This window comes from Choloepus didactylus, chromosome 20 (genome assembly GCF_015220235.1).
Source record: "Choloepus didactylus isolate mChoDid1 chromosome 20, mChoDid1.pri, whole genome shotgun sequence".
NCBI classification, from domain to species: Eukaryota; Metazoa; Chordata; class Mammalia; order Pilosa; family Megalonychidae; genus Choloepus; species Choloepus didactylus.
In genome coordinates, this window is record NC_051326.1 from 45458002 (window position 1) to 45477689 (window position 19688).

Here is a 19688-nt window from a genome sequence, read left to right on the forward strand (position 1 = left end):
TAACTGTTTTTCCCTTTGCATCTGCAATATGGGATGGTATTATTTTCATGAGCTTCTGGAAATTTCACTTGCAACTTTATTTTTGCTTCCTGTGTTACCACTGTTCCTATTTACAGCATATTTGAGTAAATGACACTAAAAAAAGCTACATGGGGCTTTTTTTTGGTAGTCCTAAATGTAAACATTTCATTCATTCTGTTTGTAACTGTGGTCATAATTTTTAGGACGATTTCTGGCCTGATTGAAGAAAATCTGAGATCTCTGCATTTAAATATTTCAAATATTTGTGATAGGTTAAATAATTGCTTTTTTGCAAAAGGTATTTATTTGGACTTGTCTGAGATTGTATGAATGAAAATTAGAACCACACTGTATTTACACTTACCTTGAGGGTTTATTTTTGGGTGCAAGTTTTTTCTTGTTCTTGGGACTGTGGCAGCCCTTGAATATTTTATAAATTACAGTTGAAATCTGTATCATCTATTATAACTGGCTTATGTGACTAGGATAGGAGAATAAATGAAATGGTTGTTTACTAAGTTTTTTACACCCACTAAAAAGTGTCTAATGTTAAGAAGACTTTAAATAAACAAGATTGATCGATATGGTGGATGTTTACCAGTCCATTATATGACATTTATAAGCCACTGTACTTTAGCCTTACAAGGGTTCATGAAAGGAAGAAAAAAAATAACTCTGCCTTTGCTGGGTAAAATTGATACAATAATAATTTAAGCTATAATTTGTTGTTAAAATGAGTCCCTCTCAGGAAGCTACTTTTCTATTCTAATACTTCCCTGTTAAAATGAAACTACCTTACAGCTGTATTTGGGGACTGTTTGATTATTGACATCTGAAAGCCCATTTACCTATTTACTCTTTTTATTTTGAAGAAAAATTTTTGAGTCTCTTGTTATCCTTGTGACTTTAAAATTTTTTTAAATGAATTCTTAGTTTACTCCAAGGGAAGAGGAAGCAAATGAGAAAACAATCAAGGATCCTTTTCTCACCCCTTATCTCATTCCTGTCTTGGTAATGGGATGGATTGGGATGGGAAGGAGAGTTAATAGAAGTAGTTTTGAAATATAAGAAAAAGTAAAATTGCATTGTTCTGCTCAGTTTGAAAAAAAATTGATATAATACCATAAAAAAATGCCTGCATGACCTGTGTGGCTGTGGAATTTTTTCCTAACAAGTGATTGCAGGTTACTTATGGGAGCTAGAAGATACTTTACTATCAACATAAGAATTTTTCCCCCTAGCTCAGTCTAGCTTTTCATTGTGTAGATCTGAAAAATTACACTTGTATGAATTGAATAAATTTCTCTGTATCTTGTACTGTTTAATAGAGTCTCTGTTACAGTTGCATGACACTCGTGGAGGTTTTTTTTTTTCCTTCACTATGATTACATTCTAGGCCACGTACATTAAGTGCATCATTTCAGTATGTAATCCAATATTAACTGCTTGCATTCCTCCTTGTGCATCTTGACTTTGTGCTCAACTTCTTGAAATAATATCACTGACTCTTGATTACTTGTGCTAATAGAAGGGTAATACTGGTAAGTCAGATTCTGGATAAATGAACAGAACACCACAGATGAAAGGTTTTTCCTCTTGCTGTGACCTACTGGAAGCTGTCCCAGCTCCATACTGGTAAAGTGTTTAAGGCAGAAAGGGCAGGAACAACTTAAGATGAAGAGAAATCCAATAGCATTCCCTTTTACTGCCCTTGCCCCCTGAACTTTGAGGCTTGCCCTTATAACCTAACACTTCTTCATTATAAAATAAAACATGCTTATTATAAGAAATAGTAAAAATATAGTAAAAATAATTTGTAATTCCATTATTTTGAGATTCGATGTTTCCTTCTAGTCTTTTAAACCCATTATTTATATGATGTTTATAATGTGTTTCTTGTACAAATGTTGGAAACACATTGTTTTTGTACACTGGCAGAGATAACTGATGTATCCACTGTCTTTATGGCTCACAGATAATTGAGTATTGGTTTTGGTTTAAGAAATAGCTGTAACTTGGAAACAGAATGTCTAGTGTTAGCTAGATACCTGGAAATCTGGATTCTTATTTCTAGTCTTTCATTTCTGTCACGTATGCTTAATTGATACTGCTTCTAGGATTTTAGCCTTTTCTTACATGGACAATCTATTTAATTAGTAGCGAAAGTTCTTATCATAGTTAAGTCTTGTTTTTTTGCTGGTAAAATTTCTCTCCATTCCTGAAGAGATAGTGTGCTGCACATAGAGTTAGCGTAACTGGTAATTTTATTTATTCTATTTAATTCTTAAAGTTTTTACATGTGACTTTTTTTTTTGTATTAATGATAAATTTTATTTTGAAATAAGTTCAGTCTTACAGGAACAGTTGTAAAAAACAGTACAAACCCCTTACATAGAATTCCATCATACCCTGATCCCCCTCCCCTGATACCCTGATCCATCACCTTTAAGATCCTGTCACACCACTCTTTCTTTCCCTCCCTCTCTCCCTCCCTCCCTCCCTCCCTAACACCCATCATCTATTGCTCTGTCTTCTGAACATACGGGAGCAAGCTGCACATATCTTTGAACAGGCAATATAATTCATATATACCTTTCCCATGGACAAGAACATTATTTTATGCAATCTCATTAAACGCAGCTAAGAAGTTCAAGGAATTCAACATTGATATAAAGCTTACATTCTATATTTCCTTTTTTTTTTTTTTTCTTGTGTCCCAGCTGTGTCCCTTTGAGCCTCCTCTCCACCGGCCTCAGATCCTGTCCAGGATCATCCTTGGCATTTAATTGTCATCTATTTAGACTGTCTTATTTTTTTTTTCAATTTTGGAAAGATATATATATAGCCTAAATCTTCCTATTCCACCCCTTCCTAGCATTCCCTTAGTGGGATTAATCACATTTAGAATGTTGCAATGCTATCACCTTTCAACCATCCATTTCTAGAAGTTTTCCTTCACCCCAAACCAAAACCCCTACTCTCATTTCTTAACTCCCCATTGCCCCTTCCCCCACTTCTTGGAACCCCTAATCTACTTTTCATCTCTTTTGTCATATTCTTTGATACTTTCTTTCTGTTTACCATGGGGCTTAAATTTAACCTCTTAAATCTATAACAATCTTGTTTTTCTTTGAAACCAACTTAACTTCAATAGGACTTTTAAACTGTATTCCTATACTCCTCCATTCCCCCACCTTTATGTAGTTCTTGTCAAGAATTACATATTTTACATTGAGTCCAAAACCACCGATTTATCATTACAGCTTATGTATTTTAGATCCTGTAGGAAGTAAATAGTGGAGTTATGAGTCAACCATACAGTAGTATTGGTCTTTATATCTACCATGTGATCTTTACTGGAAATCTTTATTTCTTCATGTGGTTTCAGTTTTAGTGTTCCTTCCTTTCAGCCTGCTTAGGACTGATCTACTGATGATGAAGTTCCTCAGCTTTTGATTGTCCGGGAATGTTTTCATCTCCCTCTCATTTTTATCTTTCAGGTGTTTGTGAATTCTCCAAGTCTCTGATGGTTATTGACTTCTATTTGTATTCCATTGTGGTCAGAGAATGTTCTTTGAACAAATTCATTTTTATATTTTTTATTTTATTGAGGCTTGTTTTTATGTCCCTGCATACAATCCATTCTGGAGAAAGATCCGTGATCACTAGTGAAGAACATGTGTCCCAGTGACCTGGGATGTAATATTCTATATATGTCTGTTACAAGTCTCTATATCTCTCTTTCATTTCTTTGTTTCTCTGTCAGTAGGGCTCGCTTTAGTATCTGAAGTAGGGCAGGCCTTTTATTAGCAAACTCTCTCAGCATTTGTTTGTCTGTGAAAAATTTAAGCTCTCCCTCAAATCTGAAGGAGAGTTTTGCTGGATAAAGTATTCTTGGTTGGAAATTTTCCTCTCTCAGAATTTTAAATATGTCATGCCACTGCCGTCTCGCCTCCATGGTGGCTGCTGAGTAGTCATTACTTAGTCTTATGTTGTTTCCTTTGTATGTGGTGAATTGCTTTTCTCTTGCTGTTTTCAGAACTTGCTCCTTCTCTTCAGTATTTGACAGTCTGATCAGAATATGTCTTGGAGTGGGTTTGTTTGAATTTATTCTATTGGAGTTCGCTGGGCATTTATGCTTTGTGTATTTATATTGTGTAGAAGGTTTGGGAAGTTTTCCCCAACAATTTCTTTGAATACTCTTTCTAGACCTTTACCGTTCTCTTCCCCTTCTGGGACACCAATGAGTCTTAAATTTGGACGTTTTATTTTATCTATCATATCCCTGAGATCCATTTCGATTTTTTCAATTTTTTTCCCCATTCTTCCTTTTGTTCTTTCATTTCTGTTCTGTGCTCCTTGAGGAGGCTGAGTTGTTGTTCAGCTTCCTCTAATCTTGTATTATGAGTATCCAGAGTCTTTTTAATTTGGCCTACAGTTTCTTTAATTTCCGTAAGATCTTCTATTTTTTTATTTACTCTTGCAATATCTTCTTTGTACTCTTCTAGGGTCTTTTTTATGTCTTTCATATTCTGTGCCATGCTCTTCTTCAAGTCTTTTATATCCCGTGCCATGCTCTCTTTGCCTGTCTGTAGTTCTTTGATTAATTCTGCCAGGAACTATGTGTCTTCAGATCTTCTGATTTGAGTGTTTGGGTTTGGGTTCTCCATGTCGTCTGGTTTTATCATATACTTTAAGATTTTCTGTTGTTTTTGGCCTCTTGGCATTTGCTTTACTTGATCTTTAATTTGTTAGAATTGCAGTTTGGTGACATACACTTTCTCTAACCAGCAGATGGCGTCCGTGAGTCACTTGTTCCCCTCAAGTCAGTTCTCCCCAACTTTGTGTTATGTGGGGATCTGATTCTTTTGGGGTCCAATTGGTGCACTTAATTTGGGTGTGTTGTCGGTGCTGTCTGCCCTCAATGAGGGGCGTGTGCCTGAGTGGTTAGGGAGGAAGGGCAGGTTTAACAATCAAACCTCCCGGGTGTTCCCAGAGATTTAAGGCTGTTCTCTGCCACTGACACAAAAGTCCTTGGTATTGGTGTAGGTTCCCTGGGATTTCCGAGTGGTTCCCCACTCCCTGCTGTGCTTTTCCAGGACCTCTGTTGATGGGGGGAGGGCCCTGCCACATCACAAGTGAGCACCGGCCTCCAGGGAAGCCCTGGGCTGCTGGGCTGTGTAGGGGCGTTCCCAGCCCACTTCAAAGATGGCTGAATGGGATGCGTTAACTTCCCCCTTTCTGCACAGCTCCACTCTCCCAGCTCCGGGACAATCAGCTGTGAGTGTATTCAAGGCCACTGTCCAAGGCCGATATTGTGTTGTGTGAGCGGTGCTGCGGGAAAGACTCCCTGTCAGGCTGGGTTTCTTGTCTCAGTTCTGTGCTGTGTGTTTGGCCCTGGGCAGGAGCAGCCCCGCCCGCTGGGGAGACAGCCGTGAGACTGGGCTTCTCAGCTCGGCTCCGTGCTGTGTGCTCGCCCCGGGCAGGAGCAGCCCCACCCGTTGCAGTGACAGCTGCGAGGCTGGGCCTCTCTGCTTGGCTCTGTGCTGTGCGCTCGGCACAGGCAGGAGCAGCCCTGCCTACTGGGGTGACAGCCGTGAGGCTGGGTTTCTCCCCTTTGTTTCCCTGGACCCGCGACAATCTGCAGTGGGTGTGGGAAGGGGTATCCCACCCCAGACACCGAGGCGTTAGTACAGACCGCTCCCATCTTATCTGCAGCTGTTCCCGGGCTTCTCTCTTTTTTTTTTTTTTAAAAAAAAAGCCAGCCCAGTGTCTCCCCCCACTGCAGCATGGCCGAAGGATCAGCCTACTCACTCACTCGTTTCAGAATGCAGACTCCTGGTTTCACCAAACGCACGTTTGCTTTTGAGTCATTCAGTGTTCTTTTATGCAGAGTAATTTTTTATTTTTTGCTCTTCATATGGAAAAAGTTAACACTGGAAATGTTTATAGTAAGAGGTTTTATCCTGTGTCTATACAACCATGATCCCATGGTTAGTAAGTCATGTTTTTGAATATGACTATTCCACGTTACTTTTCGTGTCTTTGTAGTAATGATGTGATAGTGTTTTTGGAATTATAGATGTCTTGTATTTTCAAAGGAACTGTGGAAGTCTATCACTCTAAATGAAAGTCTGTCACTCTAAATGAATATAGTGCTAGAATTGGGCTAGCTTAGCTTAAGATATGACACAGAAACTTGAAGGAAAATTGAAGAGTTTACAGTTAATGGATTAAATTTTTGTTGCAATAGTAGGTTTAGTCTTAACATTACAATATTTCTAAATGAGAAATCAAAGTATTTGTTACCACTTCTCATGATTACTTTGTTAAAAGCAAAAGTGGTCGTATGATGCACCAAATGTTAATTGCTTTTTTTAAATGTTTAATCATGCCAAACAAATCATGTCTGTGCCATCCAGGGTTTATTGTTAATCTATTACTGAGTACTTGGATTGGGATAAAGGACTTGTGCTTTGCACTTTTATTAATGAAATAAATAGAAAGCATTAGTAACAAAAAATAGTTATTAATATTTTTGCCTCTTATTTTCATGTAATTCCTGTGAGCATGTGTTCCCATCAATTTTATTGCTTCCTAGTAACATCCATTTTTTTAATTAGTTTTTTTTTTTTAGCAGATTTCATCCCCAAATTAGCTGTATACATTTTTCCAAGGGACACCATTTATAGGCATGATAAAAATTTTGAAATTTTTAGAGAATCACAAATTAATGAACATAATTTGCAATCTCTTTCCATTACCAAAAAACTTTCTAGATGTACAGTAAATAAACTATATGTATGTATACAGAAAGTGAGGAGAAAATTACTGCTTTTGTGATAAAAAATCAAAGTGAATGTTTTTAAGGAAAAGAAAAATATCTGTGGCATTGATGGGATAATTTATTTGGTGGTCTCAAAGATCATGGGATGCATTTGTTTCCTGTCGTATAGTTTTGTTTTTCTTTTCTGTAACCATTTTTTTTTTCCTTTTTTTCAGAAAGGAATGTTATAGAAGGAAATGTTCTTATTCCTTTTTCCTCCATAAGAGCCTTTTCAAACAGAATGTACACCCAAATTCCTATAATCAAGAAACTTTACCTGGACTATGAAGTATCTTGGAAGGGATGCAGCACTTTCTCAATTAGTTTATTTAGCCCTCTGTACCTGAGGAGTTTGTTAAAACACCTTGCAACTTTCTTGGGTTTCTGCTCTAACACCATCAAAAATAGAAAAAAAAAAAAAAGAATTCCTTGAAATGCTGCTGTTAACGCCATAAATATGGAACAAAATCTTCCTTTCACATACCCAACTGTTAGATTTTAAGTCAAGTAGCTGCACTGGAGAAGAGGTTAGAATCGAATAGATTCATGTTTTGTTTGCCTCCTCTTTACGCAGCTGACGAGGGGAGGGTTCCTGCCCCAGGTTCCTGGGGATGGCCGCACAAGTCGCATAAACCCGCAGCCCCAGGAGGAGGACACCGCAGGCCATGGAGGACCCTGTGGGGTTGTTCTCGGGAGCAGAGTGAACCAGCAGGGCCTGAGAGAGGCAAGCTTGGTGCTAACAAAAGGGTAGGGTGAGCCCCTGTTCCTGCAGGTGGCGAATGGATTATTTGAATAATTTTGTAGGCTTGGAGGGAAGCGAAACCCCTTAGGTTGAGAACCTGGTGCAGTGCGCCTATTCCAACTCCTAGAGGAACTGCTGGGCGGGGAGCCTTTCCCACTGGGTGGGGGGCAAATCTTGCGAGAGGGTAGGCATTTGGGGTCCTGTGAGGTTCAGAAAGATGTCACAACAGCTTGTGGAGTTTCAGGCCTTAGAATAAAATTTACCACCAGCAATAGCTCTTGCTATTTTATATTTCTTTGTGAAGTATATATATTTACAGTTTGTCCTAAATGTCTAATTTCCCAAAGATAACTTCCCTGAAATATCTTATTTGGCTTATGTCTTTAAATTGAAATAGCAAGTTTAGGCCAAGTTTATATCAAATAACTTAATTCCCCTGGGAAAAGGAGAGTTTCTCTGTTTGGTATTTCAGCACTTTGATTTTAGATGGGGTGTAGTTCTTCGCGTTGACCTTTTATTATGTCTATTATTTTCTAATTTCGATTGCATCGTCTCCGTAGCAATTGTATTTGTTTTCCTGGAGGTTATTTTTTTTATTGGTATTACACATCCATTCCCTTGCTTTTTTAATTTTCTAGTGATTGCTTTTTGACAGACATTGGAGTTTCAAGTTAAAACTTGCTCTTGCTGTTAGAAGAGGAGCACATTGATGAAGTGTAAGAAAAATGAGAACATAGCCTGTCCTCCAGTTTCTGATGAAGGTGTTTGGATTTCTTTTTTGACCATTAAGCAGTTTTTATTCTGTATGCATGATAACAGAGCTCTTGAGAGTTTTGATATTATGTGACACTAAGTCTGCCTTCTAGGACCATATCAGCCAGCTCTTTGTTTTCTAGCACTTTAGAAATTAACCAGCAAAGAAACTTTTAACCCTTAAATTGATTTTTAGGCCTACGTTTATATTATCTAAACACACAAGCACATATACAGCTACATTTGAACACTCTTGGTCAAAAAGCAATTATTTCAAAAATGATAAATACCTTTATAAAATATTTCGCTATGGCCTGGTATCCAGAAAAATAATAGCTTTCATGTATGTTCTGCTTTATTAATTACAGAGTAAATTTGGCCACTTAGAAGACATATTTTGTTTACTAAATTAAGTCTGTATTTATAGGAAACAGTCAAGCAGTTCGTAATAATTTCATTCAGAAATCTGGAGGTTCTAGGTAGCATTAAGGACTTACATGGATGCCCAGTATTTTTTTATTTTTTTATTTTTTTTTATTTGGGTCTGAAATAGCTGATTATTTCTGTTTAAATAAAGTGTTTGAACTCCATTAGTGTTAAGAACAGCAGTTCCTTTTCCTCTTGCAATTTGTAGTCTCCATGTTACTGGGTGACTGCATTGTGCTACATACTCTCTTATAAATATAAAGGTACTATTTACTTACAGTGGTTAATTATTTGGGGGGGAGTGATGGTGGAGTTCAATGAAGTGTGGGGCACTGAATGCTTGTTTTGTTTCAGAGGACAATAAGTTCCAGTGTTACAATATTTCAGAACGTCTTAGTCTCAATTTAACATCTACTGTGTAGTCTCACATGCTCAGATGAAGTGAAGTTAATCGGTGATTCTTCCAGCAGTATTAGTTGGTGAAGAGTAATTATTGAAATGGAAAGATATGTTGTGTACATGGATTGGAAGATTTAAGATGCCAGGACTACCTAAAGCAGCTACAGATTCAATGCAGTCCCTGTCAAAATTCTAACAGCCTTTTTTGCAGAAATAGAAAAGCTGGTCCTCAAATTCATTGGAATTACAGGGACCACAAATAACCAAAACCATCTTGAAAAAGAACAAAGTTGGAGGTCTCACATTTCCACATTTCAGAACTTACTACCATGCTACAGTGTTCAAAACTGTTACTGGCATAAGAATCATTTATAGACCAATGGAATAGAAATGAGAGTCTGGAAATTAACCCATACATCTATGGTCTGTTACTTTTCAACAAGGACACAAAGGGGAAAGAATATTCTCTTCAACAAATGGTGCTGGGACAAATGGTTATTAACATGCAAAAGAATGAGGCTAGACCTCTACTTCATACCATATATAAAAATTAACTCAAAATGGATCAAAGAGATGTAAGATCTAAAACCATAAAACTCTTAGAAGGAAACATAGGAGTAAATCTTCATTACCTTGGATTTGGCCGTGGATTTTTTAGATATGATACCAAAAGTACAAGTAACAAAGAAAAAATAGGTACACTGGACTTAAGCTTTAAAACTTCTGTGGTTCAAACTCACCGATTGGGAGAAAATATTTGCAAATCAAATATATGATAAGCATCCAGTATCTAGAGTATATAATCAACTCTTAAAATTCAACAAAAAAAGGACAAAACCCAATTAAAAGAATGGGCAAAGTTTTGGTATATAAAAGGCCCACATGTACATAAAAAGATGCTTTAAATTCTGGGAGCTGAAAGTATTAAACATGTATGTTTATGTGAAATTATTTTATTCTTAAATGCCTGTATATTTTGACTAAATCAGGTTACTTTATTAGTTAAAATTCTTGTTCAAGGCAAAAACTACCACTTTATAATGGGATATCCATTATGACATCTATTTGAGATGATCTGTTCTTGTGCCTGTTTACAGTATACTTTATAAATAATTCATGGATAAATGCCATAAAGCCAGCTCTTGCCAATATTTAGTGTCAGTGTTTCCTTAGTTCCTGTGCAAGAGGAATTGTGTATCAAATGCTCATTTTTTCATAATGATATTTATAACAAATAGTAAGGGTAGAAATCTTTTTGAACTCATTCATTTGGTGTAAACATTTATAAAACACATGTATACTGCTTGGAAATGGCTAGATACCAGAGTTATCCTCAAGAGGTATATAAAGTCTAAAAAGGAAAAGATGAATTTTTGCTTTTGAGATTCTAAGATACACTAGAATAAGATAGAAATCACTTCAAGATCCTTAAATGAGTTTACCTTAGGATAATGAAAGGTTTTCTGTTTATTTTAATTATTTTGATTACTGTGCTTAGTTTTAAATTTAAAAAGTAGGAAAACTGTTTTTCCCATTTGATGAAATGTAAACTGAACCAACCCCCCTTGGCCTTTTATGAAGTAGCACATCTAAATATTTACAGTAGTCACCCCTACTACCACCCTCCAAATAAAAATGGGATTTATTTATGTTTATTTCTATTCACATTTATTTAAGTATTTTGAATATACAACCTATTTTCCTGCATTCTTACATTGTTTGAACGTTGTTATTGGTAACTCAGTTCATTATTCTGAATATCAGTTTTATAATCTTATGTATCTATAGAAGGATAATTAGCACAGTGTAGAGATACATCCTTTTTTATTCCTCATATACACTTTCTGTGCTTTTGATGTTGGCTACTATTTGTGCTACCTTCATTTGCCACTGAGATGCCTTATTTGTCTTCAAGGCCACCAAAGAAGTTTCTCCCCTGTGCCAGTTTGAATGTATTATGTGCCCCCAAACTCTGTTATCTTTGATGTAATCTTGTGTGGGCAGACCTATCAGTGTTAATTAGATTGTAATTCTTTGTGCCCCACCAACTGTGGGTAATGACTCTGATTGGATAATTTCCATGGAGGTGTTGTCCTGCCCATTCAGGATGGGTCTGTATTAAATTACTGGAGCACTATATAAGAGCTCAGACAGAAGGAGCAGTTTGCTACAGCCAAGAGGGACACTTTGAAGAAAGCACAGGAACTGTAGATGAGAGACAGTTTGAAGACGGCCTTTGAAAGCCGACTCTTGCTCCGGAGAAGCTAAGAGAGGACAAATACCCCAAGTGCAACTAAGAGTGACATTTTTGAGGAACTACAGCCTAGCAAGAAACATCCTGGGAGAAAGCCATTTTGAAACCAGAACTTTGGAGCAGACGCCAGCCATGAGCCTTCTCAGCTAATAGAGGTTTTCCGGACGCCATTGGCCATCCTCCAGTGAAGGTACCCGATTGCTGATGTGTTACCTTGGACACTTTATGGCCTTCAGACTGTAACTGTGTAACCAAATAAACCCCCTTTTATAAAAGCCAATCCATCTCGGGTGTTTTGCATTCTGGCAGCATTAGCAAACTAGAACATCCCCCTTCAGCAATGTCATGTACCCACCACTGTAGTATCATACAGAATAATAAGGCCTTGTGTTCCACCTATTCATTCTTTCTGACTCTCTGCCACTCCTTGTAGCAGCCACTGATCTTTTTACTGTCTCTATAGTTTTGCCTTTTTTAGAATGTCATATGGTTGGAATCATACAGTATGTAGCCTTTAAACACGGGCTTCTTTCCCTTAGCAATATGCATTTAAGGTTCCCCTGTGTTTTTTCTTGGCTTGATAGCTCATTTCTTTTTATTGCTGAATAACATTCCATTATATAGGTATGTCACAGTTTGTTTATCCATTCACCTATTGAAGGGTGTCTTGGTTGTTTCCAATTTTTGGCGATTAAGAATAAAACCACTATAAACATTTGCATGCAGGTTTTGAGTAGACATAAGTTTTCAACCTCTTTGGGTAAATACCTAGGACCATAATTGCTAGGTCATATGGTAAGCCTGTGTTTAGCTTTTTAAGAAATTGCCAAACTATCTTCCAAAGTGGCTGTAACATTTTGCTTTCCCACCAACAATGAATGAAAGAGTTCTTATTGCTCCCAAAACCCATTTGTTAGTGTTTTGGATTTTAGTCATTCTAGTAGGAGTATAGTTACATATATATTTTATTTTGGTCTTACATCATCCCTGTGTAGGAGATATATTTCTCCGTTGTATGGATGAGAAGGCTGAGGTTCAGAAAGATGATGTTAACTTAAGGTTTCTTACCTAGAAGTGGTAGAACTACCATTTAATTCCTTTAATTTGGCTCTTGAACCCAAACCCTTTCCACTAGATAAAGGAATTTCTTCAAGAGTCATGTTAGGATTATCTTACCCTGGAAAAGGGAAATAGTTGAAATCTGTCAGTTTGCACTGTTTTGAATCATGAAGTATCTAAGACATTGTACTCAATCAGCTACCTGTTGTGGTTTGAAGCTGTATGTACCCCAGAAAAGCATGATCTTAAAGTTAATCCATTCCTTTTGGGTGAGGACCCATTGTAAGTAGGATATTGTGATAAGGCTACTTTAGTTAAGGTATGACCCACCTCATTCAGGATGGGTCTTAATTTTACTGAAGTCCTTTACAAATGGGATGAATACAGAGAGAGAAAGAGAGAAAGCCATGGAAGCAAGAAGCTGAAAGCAAGGAAACCCAGAGGAGAAGGGAGAGATCAGCAGATGCCACCATGTGCCTTGCCATGTGGCAGAGGAGTCAAGGATTGCCAGCAGCCAGTCTCCAGAAAGCAGGCATCGCCTTGATGATGCCTTGATTTGGACATTTTCGTGACTTCAAAACTCTAAGCTTGTGTGCTAATAAATTCCCACTGCTAAAAGCTAATCCATTTCGTGATATATTGCTTTTAGCAACCTAGCAAACTAAAACACTACCCTTCTTTTGTTTCATGTTATAAAACTTTGTTAAGTAATACAAATCAGCTGAAATAAGTAGCAACTCTTTGCATCTAATGTGTTAGTTTTAGTAAAAAAAAAAAAATAAGCCTGTTAGCAAATAGCTCTTCTGCTATAGCAATTGAAGCAACTGACACTTCTGGTGATATAAGGAGACAGCCTTGTAATGGGCAAGGGGCTGCAGCAGTTGAGTATTTCTTTGGTTGATATTCCAAACTTCAGCTGTCTTCAGTTTTCCCTAAAATAGGGATCTCAGAACCATAGCAAGGGGTCCCAGCATCAGCCATGCTGCAGTCTGAGTCTGTTCATCCTATCCATTGCCAGCCATTCTGTGGAACAGTGATTGGGCAATGAAGATAGCCCACTCATGGACCATAGTGATTTCTTAAGAACTCTATAAGAAAGAGTTCTCTGGTCTTAGAACCTGGGTAACTATCAGTTTTGATTTGGTTTGTCCACATGGGAGAGTTTGGGTGAGGGTAGAAATAAGTGTTTTCCACAACTGAAACAGTTTCTCATGAACTCAGAAACAGGTCTAGTTTATAAGTGGTGCTAAATACCCTAAAGTAGCCAAATTCACAGTATCTACTAACCAAAGTTAATAACCAGAGCAGGAACTTTTGGGATCTCTGGGACAACAGTGTTAGAGCATAAGTTGAGGACCTGACTTGGAGCTAGCTGTCAGAAAAGGTGACCTGCAGAAAGATTTCCTTACAGCCCTCTGAAGCTTATCCATGGCCTCTTGGCATGTGGCCTAGACCACCCAGGTCTTAACTGAATCGTGTCCCTGATGAAGGAGCTACACGTCTTAAACCTCTAGACAAGTTGAGGCTGTCTGCAACAATCATGCTGCTGTCTTTTAATATAGTATAAAACTGCAGATATCTCATGAGCTCAGAATCAAAAAGGCTTTGGGATTTGGTGGTCTTTGCAAGATCTTCTTGTAAATTGATTCTTGGATTTTAGGTCCTGTAGAATACATGGATTGAGGTTACAATAAATCTCTTCTGAAGGAAAAATCAGTAATAGAAAAGACAATATTATTATTTCCAATATGGTTTATGTTGTGTTGATTATACTTTACAGTGATATATCTACCAACTGGCAATTTATCCAGGTATGTTCTAACTAATTTTAAGGTTGTTTCTGACTTCCACTTTAGAATTTTTATTATGGAAGTGGCCAAACATGATGATTCATCTATATCAAAACTTTTCATTTGCAACATTAAATAAAATAGTATCAGTGGAAAACAACTGTTAAGTAGGCTGCAAATATAATTTATTTAGGGCAGTTAATTGAATTCATTAAAAATGTTGACATTAATGTTTGTTCTTTAACACGTTCTTATCATACTGCTTGGCTCTCAGTTCAGAAATCTATGAGAAAGCCTTGGAAAATGAGTTATAGCAGATCAGACTTGTATGCTTAGATTCTTACCACATTTTTTTAAAAACAGTTTTCTTAAGGATGAAATTTCTTGTTTGAGCAAACTGTGTTGTTAAATGGTTGATTCAGTTAGGTCTTTTCCCAGTGATGTTTATTTTCTCATTATGGCTTGATCCTTGTTTGTTTCTTTGTGGGATTGTTTTGTGTTTTTATGTCAGGTCCTTTTGGTTTGTATAGTCGTTCAGCCATAGGGATTACATAGCATTGCTTGGCGCTGACTGTTATCTAGTATTTCTTTGTCGTATTTTCACATTTCCACACATACACACACACCCAGAAAGCAGAGAAACAAGAAATGATTTCAACTAGCTGCCACCAATTTGGGCATATCTTTTAAGCACTAAGCTCATTATTCCTCATTTGTAAAATAGAGTAGTTGGTTAAGATTTTATCATAAAATTTGTTCTAATTCATAAAAATTCTGGTTTATTGATAGCTTGCAAATAAAGTATATTTTAATATGCCTTTTGTTTTCCTAGAAATTACCATTCTAGGCCTCTGGAATAGAACATTCTCTTTGCCATTTAAAGGAAATATACATAGTATGATTTTTTTCCGAAGTTTGGGAATCTTCCTTTTGGATGTATTTTCCAGCACAACAGTACATTTTCAAAAACATTAAAGTAAACTGTCTCTTCCCTAAGGGCTTCCACATAAGGTGATTACTCTGAGGTTTATTACATGCATGGTCATTCATATTGTTTACAAGAATAATCACAAAGCCAGACAATGTATTAACCTTTCTGTAGAGGGCATTTAGGAACATCTCTCCACAACAGATTTGTACTGAAAACAAACTTTGTGCAACGTCCTGTGCTGAGGTAGGTTTTATATAATATACAAATAAATAAATAAATAAAGTGCGTGGAGAGTATTTTATTGACTAGACCTTGTCAATTCTGTAGTCTTAAAAAAATAATATTACAGCTACCATTTTCCATTTAATTAGAGGTTTTCTTCCTCCCACCAAGGAGAGCATTCTTAATCACTGGGAACTGCTAGATTGCAGAGATTAATATCAGCTGTTACTCTATTAATAAAATTTGTGTTCTACCTATTTTCCTGGCTGAGCATTATTTAGGTTTTATGAGATTATCTGAGAAGGCCACTGGAAGTTTTGGTTAACATCAGGCTGGAAGAGGCCCCCCCTTAAAAAAAAAAAAGTGTTAGAGCTAGAACACGTTGAAGGGGAGCTATTTCTAATATATATATTAACTGAGATAGGAAGGGTATATGCTTGAGGTGTAGTGATCCGATGAAGGACCAACTAATATTCCCTACTTAACCTGTAAATCACCTCTAGTTTATTCCAATCTCATGTTATAAATTAATACATATCTTCAATTATGTCTGCATTTAAATCTTCCACTATGTAATCTTAAAGTACCAGAACTCTTTCTTAAGGCATTCTTATTTCTGATTGAGAACTTCTGGTTACTTCAAAGGAGCTCTCGATTTTTTTTTTTTTTTTTTATCTTCTTAATTTAACAAGAGTAAAACAAATATGTTTTATTAACGTTTTCCTCTCAGCTTTTCTAATATGCTATTTTGAGATTAGTACCTGTTCATTAACCACACTTAAATCAGGACGGAAATATTTATTCATCGTGACAGCTTTTTTGCTCCATTAAAGGGAGAATGTAAACTAAAATATAGTGAAGAACTCTACCTACTTGTTAAATCCATATTAGCTATAGCAGAATTGTTTCCTCAGTTATAGTTGTTGGCATGTTCCATTTAAACTGGAGAGAGATGCAAATGAAATGCATTACTGGAGCTGTTGGTAATGGATGCATTGTACTCGCCTTGCTGGCCTTCTCCCTTAGACCTCGTCTTTCCAGTGATAACTGCTTTGCTGTACCTATCCACCCATCTGTGTTTGAGGTATTCTGTGTGAACTGCACCTTGAACCTATCCTTCCTAGTAGTGTGCTTAGTATCCAAGACCTCAAACCCCCAAATTCTGAAACTGATTCACAGTCTATATTTTACATAGAAAATCTACAAGAGATAAGAAACATTAGGATGAAAAATAGAAATACATGCAAGCCCAAATACAAACACCTACGCTCATACCATCTTTTCTCTTCCTTCCACCGACTTCCCTGCCCTTTTGCACATAAGCCTATACATCCTATATTGCTTGCTCCTTGGAGAGAGGTTCAGCAGGAAGCACAGTGTTCCAGGCTCTCTGAGTGCTACTCTCACGATGTTTTTGTTTTGTTTTAAGTAAAAGCCATATGTAACCTCAACAAAACTGCCATAAGTAATTCCTTTCCTTTCTTTTTTTTAATCCGTTACCTTTCCAGTGTTTGTGGAAAAAGTGCTGAAGAAGCTTTTTCCTAATGTTCCAAATGGCCAAGAAAAGAAAGCACCAGTGACTCTCACCTCGGAGAAACCACCCGAGAAAGTGACGCCTAAGAAAGCAAAATCCGAGAGCATTCAACCTTCTACAGGTAATTATGTTTGCAGGTAACAATAGGTTAAAGATGTTTATTTCAATCTCAAGAATCTGCATTTACACTGGAGAATATGTGCTTTGAGGCTTCGGGCATCTGTTTGGGAACTCAATTTTGCAAAGTTCTTGACTGCAGGATGCAGTTTGCATGCTGGGAGGGACTGGGTATAGTTCATTTTACATACAAGCTTCTGATGAGTGAAAAAAATGTACTTGTGGAAGGAAGGTGCCAGTCTAAGTGTTTTCTAACCAAAGACAAGATTGAAATATTCTTTTTTTGTTTTGAGTTTATTCAAAAGTTGTCTTTTTGGACTTGAAGGTTGGACTGTTGAGTAGGGGTATTGGTTCAGCCAGTCCTTGGCTGACACTGTCCCTCTCTCTGGTCACTGTACTGAGCTCCGTACAACCTTCTTGGTCCCTCATTTACTTTGTGTTCAGTAGTGGAAAGGCCACTGGATTGTCAGCTAGTCTTTGACAGATGTCCATCCCAGTGACAGCCTTACCCAAGATCACTTGAGTGGCCTTATTGTCCACAGTGAAAGCTTCATTGACTCTAGTTCTCTAACCAGGCAGCAGTTTTAACATAGTGAGAGGCCATGGTATGGCGAGACATGTAAATAGACCACAATGAAGTTACAGGTATAAGTGGGTAGAGCCACTGTGGTTGGATAGATACATAAATACATAAAGCAAATGTGGATTCCTGAGTATCCTCTCCCGGGATCATTCCCACATCTCTTTGGTGAGTCTCTCACTGGGCATTTGTTCTTCATACAATTCTGTTCCTAAAGCATTTCTTCTTTCTCCTGCTGCTCAGCTAAATAACTTTGAGAAAAAGGACTCCATTTAATTCCCTCTTTATTCGTATATCTTATAACACTCCCCTGAAGGGATCTCAACCAGCAGGTTCAATAATGCCACAAATCTGTTTCCTGCCCTCCAGGTCATGTCTCTATTTACTTGGAATACATACACCACAGAAACAATGCAGCGCATGGTGCTTAGATTTCCAGGCAGGCCCCCGAAAAACCTACTTAACCTGTAATACAGTGGAAGGCTCATGGACACAATTCTGGTTTCTGAAACTGGTGGTATATAACACAAACAAGGATGCAAAAAGTTTATTTCACCTCTTTTATATTCAGAGTTAACACCAAGAACACTTTTCATCTACAACAAATCAGTGTTTTCCATGTTCCCTTCCTTTGTCCTTCTTATATGCCTTTCTCTTTTCAAGATGCTTTAAGATTCTAGTGTAGCATCCCACCAAGGCCATCATGTACAAATGCACCTTCTTCTAAACTTAGCTGTCTCTGTTCTGATATAGATTCCAGCAAAATATTAGGAAAAAGCTAAGATTGTTCAAACTAATCCTAAAGAATAAATGATTAATGTTAAATGCATCTGTATTTTTCACAGAATATACCTGTTTTACCTATTAGAAATTTACTTGTTTTTTCAATTGGTATAACAAAGTTAAAAAAAAAAAAAAAAAAAGTAGGTGGTATGAAGAGGATGTTTTGTGCTAGTGTGTCACTTATGATAAGTAGGCCATCCCTAATATTTCCCCTTTCTCTCTGAATGGGATGTAGCCAACATTCTTAATTTTCTTTTAAATTTTGTTTTTTAGGATCTATTTGCTTTTTCTTCCCTCCTCCAAGAAAGTTTTAGCAGTAATTATTCAATAGTAATGTAACTGGTGGTAGGAAGATTAGGTAAGATGGGACAATGGAAGCTTTATTCATAGATGGATTATTACTAAGTGAGAAATTCACCTCTATAAATTCCAGGCCAGTGTATCAAATACAGTTTCATCCTAGAAGATGAATAACTAATTTAGAAATAAACACTGCAGTACCTCATTTCTCTTTCTGAATATGGCTGAGACAATTCTTTAAATCATTATTCATATGTTACTAAGATAAAGTATATACATATGTAGAAACGACAGATGAGAAGCTTAGAACATCCAGGAGTGATTATTTCAAGTTAATATTAGATGATTTTAAACTTTTAAGTGGATGGGTTCATTTTGATTGTTACAAATGTCTTAACTTTCTTTAAAGCTGTTTATGATCTACTGAGTGATTCCTTTTTGTAAAAACTTCAATGTTTAATCACTTCATTTCAGTGGCATTTGTAAGATACTGTTATTTAATATGAAGACATTGAATTAAAAATCAAAATATCAATGTAAAATTGATCTCAGAATGAGTTTATTGTATAAAAAAGACTAGTTTTGAAAGTGTAGAATCTCATTTTATCAAATAAATTTAGCATGATATGAGTGAATAAAAGGATTATTGAGTATAAATGCATTTTTTTAATCTAGTCAGAATTGCTTTCTTTACAAGACATCTGGGAGTTAGTGTGAGCATACTGCAGAGCCTGAGCTGAGATCAAGGCTGCAAAAGGAGGTGCTAAAGTGTCTGAAACCGTGTTCTGTGAACAAGTGGAGCGCTGATCACAATAAATGCCAATGTCCAGGTGGAAGTGAAGAAGCAGGAACTATGAATAATAGGAAACCCAGCAGCATGAAGGGGCATATCCCAGGGAAGTGAGTGCGAGGGCAGTGCAGAGTGAGAGGACTTAGGCAAGACTCCATGTC

At 36.9% G+C, this 19688-nt stretch overlaps 1 protein-coding gene across 1 annotated transcript in view; it reads left to right on the forward strand.

Annotated features, from left to right (window-relative positions):
* The window catches only part of ERICH1 (glutamate rich 1), a 137033-nt gene that overhangs the window by 18265 nt on the left and 99080 nt on the right, over positions 1-19688 (forward strand). Inside the window, exon 2 of the mRNA XM_037813174.1 lies at positions 16932-17078. Coding sequence (XP_037669102.1) covers positions 16932-17078 — 147 coding nt within the window. The remainder of the gene's footprint in view (positions 1-16931; positions 17079-19688) is intronic.